General features: G+C 39.0%; 1 protein-coding gene across 2 annotated transcripts in view; it reads right to left on the bottom strand.

Moving 5' to 3' along the window:
- Positions 1-2,961: 2,961 nt before the first annotated feature.
- LOC137973831 (inaD-like protein) overlaps positions 2,962-10,870 on the bottom strand; it is a 16,163-nt gene continuing 8,254 nt past the window's right edge. For both annotated transcript variants that reach the window (XM_068820716.1, XM_068820717.1), the window contains 3 exons: positions 9,986-10,103; positions 8,635-8,763; positions 2,962-8,204 (listed from right to left, as the gene is read on the bottom strand). In XM_068820716.1, coding sequence (XP_068676817.1) covers positions 8,194-8,204; positions 8,635-8,763; positions 9,986-10,103 — 258 coding nt within the window. In that variant the 3' untranslated portion in view covers positions 2,962-8,193. The remainder of the gene's footprint in view (positions 8,205-8,634; positions 8,764-9,985; positions 10,104-10,870) is intronic.

Genomic DNA, 10,870 nt, shown 5'->3' with positions numbered 1-10,870 from the left:
ATGAACCGCACGGATGGTGAGTCCAGCATTTCCTTTCTTTAGCGTTCTATCTTCATAAATACTAACTTATTGCAACACAGACGAAAGGGTCCCAGCATTTCGGTAGAAAAAACATCTCCCATTTCTGTCAGAAAATTCCTTAGAGGCACCATTGTGTTGATTTTAAGTTGAAATAAAATCACACTTCATTTTTTTTTTTAGTTTGGAAAGAATTAAAATTACTTTTGTGGCTCTATTTAAAACTTTATTATTCATTAAATTCCAAAATATTTGTCTATTATACGTCACTTTTACCGTCTGTCCTTACTTTGCGAATTCTTGTGAATTGAACAAACTACAGAACAATATACAGAAAAAAGTACTAGGTTATCATTGGAGAACATTAAATAGGAATGTCAGTCTCTAACAAGTACATATAAGAAACTTACCTTACAGTTCCCAATCGATATATTGATTTATTTCTAGCGTTAAAGGCTCTGAGTAATTACCGTGAAGAAGCGGAAGCTCAGCTAAGAGGTAATCTTTTCCGTTCTTGTTTTGAGGTGCAGCACGTTCATTTTTTAATTGAAATGTTTCATTGACTTGTTTCATTCATTCATAAGTACATGCAAACATCTGTATTCGAGCTCATCTTTATTATTAGGATTCTGATTACCGTTATCATTATTATTATTATTATTATTATTATTATTATTATTATTATTATTACTATTATTATTATTATTATTAATAAATAGTATCATTTTATTTTTTGTTTCTTGCAGATGCTCTAAGCCGAATGAACCACACTGAAGGTAAGCTACCTATCAACCTCGTTCTCAGGACCTCTCCCTTTGCCGAAGCTTAGGGAGAGGTCCTGAGAACAAGCTTTGCTTCATATTTCTCCTGTTGCATCGCTATTTTTCTTTAAACCACCCTGGTTTTTTTCGAGTGTCAATGTCATATGGCGATTAAGACTTACTGGAAATCATGTGATCAAAGGTCCTTACACCTAAAACAAAAACACCAATCACTATCTTCTTGGTGAGTTCTAAATTCACGGTGTTCGCTGATCAAAGTTCACGGGCTCATATTGTTCCGAAGTCATTGTTTTAGTAATTCCAGTTTTCAAATGCGGGGAATCAGCTTATTGTATGTTGGCAAAACGACTGTGTGGCATACCTACACACGTTAGAGAAGGGAAAATATTGTTCTATGTTTCTTAGTTTTTTGACCAAATAACGTCTTACTTGTTTCCAGTCCATTGTAGATAAAATTATCATGTGATGGAAAGTCTCGACAAATCGCTATAACTCGATCGTTCATTCCGTTAATTAAAAACGGCCACAGTTTAGCAAAAAATATATTAATTTTGAGATCCATGGTTCCAAGAACGCATTGATTTAACATTCATTTTCTGTTTTTTAGCCTTGAATGCTTTGAATCATTATCATACACAAGCGAAATCACAGCTGAGAGGTGAGCCATTTTTTGCTGGGTATAATTGGAGGAGAAGCACTGCAAATTACTCTAACGCACTTGATTCGGATCTGCGTTTGTGTTTAATGCGGCTGTTTTCTCTTGTTTCTCAGATATCCTTAAAATGAACAGAACTGAAGGTTAGTCTAGCTTTGCATCTTTTCTCTGGTCCTAATCCTAGTTCTCTTTAGGCACAGGAGCTTAAGCAGGGATTGTGGTAAAGGTAAAGTAAAGTAACTTTATTTAACGTCGGTAGTTCCTTCAGCTACGAGGCTGGTATCAATGGAAGCCGACGGTGCGGCCCTTACCCCCCTCCCTCTGTCAGTTCTCCGTTTTACGGGTAAAGAAATATTCATAGGTTCCACCGAGAGTACGCTACTACGGAAATTTCGCGACAAAGTTTCCACGTTTGAGTTCTTGTTTCGTCAAGGGCAAATTGAGTAACGTTTAGGTCCTTGACGTCAAGAGCGATAAAGCCCGCCAAAATATCCAAATGGTAAAAGTTACATCAACGGTTAAATCAAACTGACGGCCATTACCATGACCATTATGAAGCAAGTTGCCCTTGACAACGTGGTAAAACTGAAACGCTGACACTTTGTCACCAAACTTCCCTAGTAGCGTACTCAACTGAGAATGGTAGTATCAGATCACAACGTGTAGCACAACCTCGTGCAGTCACGAGTCCCAAACGCACATGAATGCGTGGTCTGACACATTTGTCCCCTGCCTGCTGATAAAGGCTCACAGTATCAGCGGAAACCTCCTCTTTACGGTTAATGTTTGTATATATGAAAGACACATATTTGAAAAATGTGCAATTGATTTTCAGCTTTGGAACTTCTGAATCAATATGGCCAGCAAGCAGAAACACAGATAAGAGGTAAAATGTTATTTCTTATCATTGTAAATTCGCATAAAGTGCTATTGATTTTGTCGGCTCGAATCACCTCGTTTCCAGGGTCTCTCTTCTCTGCCTCCCTTGTCGTTGAGGAAATAGACCCTGGTTGCGGCTGGTCGCGTGGCTCACAAAATCTGGGAGCTTTTCCAAATGTGTGTTAGGGGAGGGGTGACAATGTAGACCATGTCATCATTTGGTGCACATTTGTTTTTTGTGGCTAGACGACCATCAAAACGTTTCACAGCAAGATTTTTCACTACACATGGAATTGACGTGAAAGGCATAAAGTTGTTGTCTAATCGATAGGACGGGAAAGAAATTGAACTCGCGTCGTTTGAATATCACTCATGCCCGTGTGAAGATCCGGATTTAAACTTACTTGAAAAAGCTCAAGTAAGAAGTCGAATTGATTGATAACGAAGAATGCTCAATAGCGAAGAAAAGAAGATTTTGTCGTGCTAGAAAGCAAGTGGAACGTTTATCCATATGGGAAACAAGCATGTTCGGCTGGTTCGGCGATCGATCAGTCGGTGCCATGTTATGCGGTTTATGTCACGTATCGACAAATCAAACTGTATGAACAAATACTGAACATGTGCGGGTATTTTATTTCGTGTTCTAAGTCGCAAATATGTACAGCGAGTAGACAGTTTTCACTTATTCACATTTCAACAACTTCGCATAAATTAATTGTCGTTGCTATATTTTATACTGCGCGCAACAGCTGGTTGCCACACAAATCGTGAAGTATAGTTTTAGCGCCGGTAAAATAAAAGAGGCATTTTATCAAGCAAACGTAGTGTGTGGTGTGTTGTTTTACGACAGTGTAGAAGCAACTTGAACCACTAACTTTTTTTTTTTTTGTGAACGTCAATCGCCGCTCTTGTTTTTAACTTGATCGTTTTTGTATGATCTCCTGTGGGAAAATTCATGTAACATGTACCTTTTTGAAACTTACTTTGTATTGTAAAGATTATGTATTTAAAAAAATGCCTTGTCACACGAATACGAGTTGCGTTCAACGTCTACATATGTGTGTACATCAATCGCGTAAATTATGGATTTTTAGTAATTGGGCCACGGTTTATGGGCTTCGGGCTTAAATATGTTTTTATTGTTCTGATCATGTTATCAAAAAGCTTAACGTCCTAATGAAACAAGAAATTGATGTTAAGGCCTTCCTTGATTCATTCAACGACAAGGGAGGCAGAGAGGAGAGACCCTGGAAACGAGGTTGCTCGAATCAGAGGATCACTGAATAGCTTGTGTTAGACGCGCAGCGGGTTATTGGATTTAGGTTTGCGTATTATGGTTGCCAGAAGGGCAAATAATTCCACTGTCAGTCTTAACGGTGCAAAGTTGGGTCCATCGAATTTCGCTGTTATGATTGTCTCGATGGCCGTTTGATTACCTTGTGTATACCCAAGACCTTTCTTAATGTGCCAACTGTATTACACAGGATACCCTACAACCGAGAGGGTAGCTCAGACCAATACCGAGGTCTGGGACAAAGGTTCCCGTCTTTCTTTTTCAACTGCTGATTTTTAAGGGTTTTAGTGTGCAGCTTTGGTGCCTTACTTAAGTTAATCATTGTATAATAAAGCTGAACAAATGGCACGGTAGTTTGGGAGGCCGACACATTAAACAAATGTCATAGCTATCGCTCTCTTTCTCCGAATGAGCAGCAGAGGTAAGCGCTTTCTGAGCCAATGACCCAGCACGCCGGTGCTTATCGCCGGTTTCCCTAGCACTAAGCGACCAGGAGTATTTTTAACTTCCCCCCCCCCCCCCCGGATGGGATGCTAGTCCAACGCAGGGTTACCCCCAGCATTTCGCCGGTATTTATAAAACTGGGGTAAGAGAGGCACCGCGGGAGTAGAGTGTCTTGCCCAAGAACACAACACAATGTCCCTGGCCTGGACCCGAACCCGGACCGCTCGCTCCGGAGTCGAGCACACTAACTATGAAGCCACCGCGCAGAGTAATTTGATTTTTATTTCTATTTTTAACATTATCATAAAATACAGAAATTTGTTAACATGCCTTTTGTGACTTTTTTATCTTAATGTTGCATAAAAGGTTTTCTCAAAATAACCTTTTAATAGTCGTGATTTCTCATGTGTTTCTATTCCTTTTCTGTTTTTAGATCTTATTGGAATGAACCACACGGAAGGTGAGTCCATCTTTCTATCAGTTCATCCCTCTCTTTGTTGTCTGAATAGCGTTCCTTGGCGAGGGGACAACGAAGAAGTGCGCATGATCAGTTGGTTGACCGCCCCGAAGGTTGGCAAACGTTCTCGTTACCAAAGCCCACGAAAAAAGGCCCCGGGTGAAATCCCAACCAGGAAACGAAACCGTGAACAACTTCCGGCTCTTCTGCGCAACCTCGAAATTTAAATGTATGATTGACAGCAGTTATTAAAATAGACCTCTACTAAATCTGCACATATTTCAAACCTCACTGATATCGTTTTTCTTGGTGCTGAATAAAAGAACAGTGGCCTCAGGAGGTGAAAGTTTGTAAGTCGCGCGCATGCTCAGTCACTTAACCATTGTGAAGATTCGTGTTCGGTTTTAGGTTTCTTCATTCAGCTCAATCTTTAAACAGTTGCCACTTTTACTTTTCCAATTGTTATGTTGATATCTTAATGGCTTAGCATTTTATTTTAGTTTCTTTTATTCTTTTGTTTTTCAAATTTGAAAACCTGTAATGACATCTGTTTCTGTTCTGTCGCTACCCGCCTAGAACAGCCAATACTGCCTGAGAGTAGCGGCCATCTTTGTTCTGCTTTGTCACTTGATAATAAAATTGTATTAAAACGAATGTACTGTTAAGTGCATGGGAGAGTAACCATAGTGATTGATAGACGGTGCTTCCGTCGCGACATGTCTTAAAAGTACAAAGCGTTAGCACAAGAAACTTAAAGTAAATAAGGGTTTTTGTTGTTTCCATTTTTCAGCTTTGGAGGCTTTGAATCACCTTAGTGAGCAGGCAAGGGGGCACCTAGAAAGTAAGCATTAAATTTGTGATTTTTTTTCAATCGAGAGTGGGTTAGGGTATTTTCGTTGGCTGTAAATTGCCTAATGACTTGATTTCCCATAAAACGTGAAAAGTGTATTTTATCGTGAAATGTGATTTCGGTAAAGGCCGCAAGCTCGAGTCGTGATTTTTGAAAAACGTTAATCGTAAATTGAGAATTCTTAATGTTAACTCGACGACAACTGCAACTGTCATTTCGGATTTAAACTTACACAGTCAACAATGTTACTGACAAAATTCCATGAAATAGAAACAAATAGAGTTGAGTTCGCCATGGATCTCATATAATTTTGTCCATAAATCAAAATGGCGGCAACACGCTTGGCGGAGAGGAACAATGAATGGCGGGAGAAACTGGAGCAAGCAGGCATCGCTTTCTTCACCACTGCTACCATTTTCCTTTTATGTTTGCAAATCCTAAACAAACATCGATCTTTTTTACCTCCTAGTTATTCTTGGAATACAGCCCAGGGATGGTGAGTGAAAATTTGTTCCGGTCTCTATATCATAACCTTTGATCCCTTGCGATTCTAGCGTTTGTGCCATTTTTATAGGCCATTTCCGCTTTCAGTGGATTTGGCCAATTCATTGTCATAAGTGCGGAAGAGAATGTCTTTTTGCTGTTACATTTCTCTGTTGTAGCGCATTTAGAATATTTATACCGAGGTCATTGGCTCGGCTCTCCGAGTTAGTTTTTGTATTTGTATTTAGTTCACGATAGTCACCGAACTGCATGACGGGATAGGTGATCTGTCAACCATGGGTCCAACATTCTGCGATGTAAAAGCATTATATGTATCTGATGAGGGTCTTTTGCTCTCTCTATTTCGCATTAGCGTACAAGCCGAACTTTTGGCACGATCTGGAAGCTGTTGCGGGAAATTTTAAAGATTCAGTGGTAAGGACACGAATACACAAAACCTGATCACTCACAACTACACTTGTTCTCACATTTGATACATTTATCCTTGATAGAACATTTTTCAAACTCGCGTAATGATTTAAGAGTGTGTCCACTCGTTCTTCGCTAGGACTGTTACAGCATGGAACTCACTGCCTTTGGCAGAGGGTAATACTGATCAAGGTGGAATCTCTAGCTGCGTTTATGGCCGAAGTTAAAAAAATAAGTAGAATGACAGTCATATGACCTCCCCATTCCATAGCAAAACTGCTTGATGTTGCCATAAAAATCATGATAAAGTTGAATTCACAAGGATACCAAGTGAGATTTCAGATTTAGCTATGTAAAATTTTCTGCCAGAAGCAACAGAAGACGTTTGTATACTGTGCTCCGTATACAAGCGAACTTGTAAACCTAAAGCCTGATAAAAATTGGTTTGAATCGCACAACTTTGCCTTGCATGCTATTTTCCCTTTCCACAATGTTGTAGACAGTCACAATTTCAAAGTTTTGGTTTCATATTTTCTTTTTCTCTTTTCTTTCAGGTTGCGATAGTAGAAGCGGTTTAATTGACCCAAACTCAGTTGCAATAAAATTAGGCCAACCTCATTTAATGTTTCAATTTGTATTTGATAAATGGTCCTTATGCCAAGTATACATAATTTTTGTCAATAAATCTTCGAAACTGCACGAGGTTTGTTCCTGGCCAGTTATATTCTTGGATTTCACATGACGTCACGGCCGCCATGTTGGTGTCCCCAAACAATGAAATGGCGGCCATGTTGGTGTCCCGATCCAATCATCCGGGAATTGAAAGCTATTATTACGCTTTCGTCTTCTTTTGTTTTCGTTGAAAAACATGGCTGTTGATCACGTGAGTGAAACCCAAGAATTCTTTATCCTTTTAACTCAACAGTGAAACCTCTCTACAAGGCGCGTTTGGGGCGTTTAAACTTCGAGGGACACCATCCATTTACGGACAGAATTGTAATCCGCCATGAGACTCTTGTGATATGTGCGGTATATAGATCCTAAATCCTGCACAATCTTGATCACACATTATAGAGCAAATAGGATTGATTTTCCCAACAGGCCTTGGTGTGGAAGTTAAATCAAAACCTTAATTTCCCTCAAGAAATATTTCTTCTCTCAGAAGCCTCATGTTTTGACAGCGCCATAAAAGGCATGAAAATATTCCTCCACTCTGATTGGCTGAGAGAAATGCAGTTTTCACGTAACACAGTGCAGAAAAGGTCATACAAAGTAACAAGCAAAGCATTCTGATTGGTCAATAATCAAAGAAAGTCACAGATAGCCAATCGAATGTGATCCCTTGATGACGCAAATTTCGGCATGGTAAGCGTGCGTTGCTACTGCTGATTTTTTCTCTTGCAATTTGGCATAAACGAGCACTCCAAATTTTTTTCAGAGACTATAAGAGACTACGCGTTTGTGCAATTTTGTTCCGTCGTATACTAATGAGATCATCTGACACGAAACCTCTGAAAAAAAAAAGGGCTAAGACCTTCGATATTTGATTGAACAACCAATGGACTCAAGTTGGATAGTTCTAAGATAACTGCTTTGCAAGAGAGGCGAGGATTTCATTTTTGTGACATTTTGGTTCTATATGAATCATGGAAGGGCTTAACATCAATTTCTTGTTTCATTAGGACGTTAAGCTTTTTGAAAACATGGACAGAACAGTAAAAACATATTGAAGCCCGAAGCCCATAAACCCAGTTATTAAAAATCCATAATTTACGCGATTCATGTACACCCAAATGTAGACATTGAACTCTACTGTCTTGGGAATATATATTCTTTTCCATGAAAAAGGATAGTGGATAACACTCCATTAGACCAAAGGCCTTGCTGGTTCCTTACTATCTTTTAAACATAATCTGCAAAAACAATTTTAAAAAATCTCTTTGTAACAGCAATATTTGCTAATCACATCATTACAGATACTATTTTCCAAAACCTTCAAGCCTGAATTCAAAACGGAAAGGTTCACGGTTTATTTTACTGGAATTTTCCGTAATCAATTCCTGGAAGAGAAGAATTGAGGAGAAAGTGACGTCAAAGACTCGATAGGTTAAGAATTCTGTGTGTGTGCGGTACCATTCGACTGACCATCAAAAAGCAAAGAAGGTTTGGACTTTACCTGTTTTGCATACATAATAAGTGTTTCAAAGCAGAGAGTCTATGACGTCACTTTATTCTCGGTCCAGTGCTCTATGGCTGCCGTGGTAACTTCTAATCATGTTTGAATAAATAAATGAAGGAATAGACAAAACTCTCAAAACAAAGTATCTGTCTTTTAATGCATACCTTCTCTGTTGATAGTCCCTTTCTTTTGGTTATGTTGTTGTAAAGATAATTCAATGCTTTCTGGGTTTAAATAACCAAAATTCTCCAAAGTCTTGGTATTTATTGTGTCTTTCTCCGTTATGACACTTTCTGTGAACAGAGAGCCAAAAAGTAGATCGATTGTTTGATTGTATAGGAGGGTGCTTGGCCGATGGACTGAGTACAAGATGAATGGATTGATAGAATAATCGGTATTACTTGAAGTTGTGACAGCACTGGCCTTCCACCAATTGCAACCATCTCTAATCTCGTACCCAGATATCTCACATTTCCAGTGACAGAGTGAGATCTGGGTACGAGATTAAATCATCTCTAGACCTGCAGACAACAATGTACAAATGGACAAATGCTGGTGGATGAACAAAAGAAGCTAACAAGTGATTCATTATTAATATTTATGTCATCCAACATGGCGGCTATGACGTAACGAGCGAAATCAACCATGTGTTTATTGTTCTATTACTGAGCTCAGTTGTTTAAAACCCGATTAAGATAATCATGGATTACTGTAAACTTAAATCACATTTGATTTATACAGATAAAATAAGTATTAAAAGGGTTTAGGCCTCCCATTTTAACTAATAACCCATTTCCCTACAGCATAAAATGACATCACTAAGGCTCTTTTACGGGCAAAATTCAAACCTCGGTTGGCATTTAGTCGCGGATTAGTGTTAATCGGTTTTCGAACGAATGGGCCCGGCCCAGGAGACGTAGTTCATTGTGGGTCGATATTGTTGGTTCCCTGGTATGCAGCAAGAGTTATTATATCGGTACCTCGGTTTCTCCATTCATCAGAACTTTCATAATTGATTACATCCGACTTGATTTATTTTGAATTTTATTTTACCGAGTTACAAGAGAACTTCGATGTAATTGTTCTCGGACTTACATAGACTAGTTATAATGGCCAATCTCTTATTGAGTAGATAATCCATCAATTGTGATACACAAAGAGTGAATCCTTAAAATAAATTAAAAATTAAAGAAATTTATCGAAGGACATTATAGGTGGTTTTTACGTGACGTCATCGCGGCCACGTTGTTGGGCGAAAACAAAAGGTCTCTCATGAGCTCCTTTTATTCGTTCACCAGCAATTGCACATTCCAGCATTGTGATCTGTGTCTCTACAGATTGGTTGCAAACTATCTATTGAAGGGATACCAAAAGCACTGGTAAATCTGAATATACAAATAAACTATAAAAAAATCGAGAGGGAGCTAAACCTGCTACAAATCAAGTCTAAATAGGAAAGGAATTATTTATTATGACTATTATCTATTATTATTTTCAAACAAAAGCTAAGAATACCTTCATCATCTGCAAGCGCGTGATTAACATGTGACCCACTGCTGTTGGACTGAGTACACAAGGAAGCGTGAAGCGATGATATGCGTCCAATTTTGAGTGTGACCGTTCCAAATGCGCGCTACAAATCGATGTCATGGAAATAAAGGAAGAAAATAACTAAAAAACCATCCCAAATTTGCCTTTAGGCGCATGCGCTTAGGACGTGCAATTCATTCTGCTTTACATTTCAAGGATTACGGTCATCGTGAGAAGGTCATGTTGTGCAAGAATAGACCATTTTACAGTTGTAGCTAAGTTACCTGGCCTAAGAATGGAAGCGAGGCTGCCGGTGACCCTGTTTTGATACAAACCCTCATGCTTTTGTAATGTTAATATGGACTTATTAGCATTACAACAACCTAATTTACATGACAAAAGCAGCGCGGGCTGTATCAATGCAAGGTCACCGGCAACCTCGCAGCCATTCATGGGCTACGTCGCTGCGCAAACAACTGTAAAATGGTTAATTGCACGCTCTGCTCATACGTTTTGACTTTCTGTTTATATTTTTGCCGCTCACCTTAAAAGAAGAGGAAACAATTTTACGACACCGAAGAAAACGTCCTGGGACATTTTTGTGACATTTAGGTTTTATATGAATCATGGAAAGGTTCAACATCAATTTCTTGTTTCATTAGGACGTTATGCTTTTTGATAACAAAACAGCAAAAACATTCTAAAGCCCGAAGCACATAAGCCAATTTGTTGGCATTGCCGCATTGTTTTGTCTACAGTTCTTTCAAGTGTCTGATCACGGGTGCATGGCGTTATCGCATCCCCGTCTTCCCTGCTATAGTTCCTCAAAGTTACGTTTTTGTCGTGAGCATAAAATAGCCCTGATGAAAT

The sequence above is a fragment of the Montipora foliosa genome, chromosome 10 (genome assembly GCF_036669935.1).
Source record: "Montipora foliosa isolate CH-2021 chromosome 10, ASM3666993v2, whole genome shotgun sequence".
In the NCBI taxonomy this organism is placed as follows: domain Eukaryota; kingdom Metazoa; phylum Cnidaria; class Anthozoa; order Scleractinia; family Acroporidae; genus Montipora; species Montipora foliosa.
This window is presented reverse-complemented; position numbering and strand designations above follow the sequence as displayed.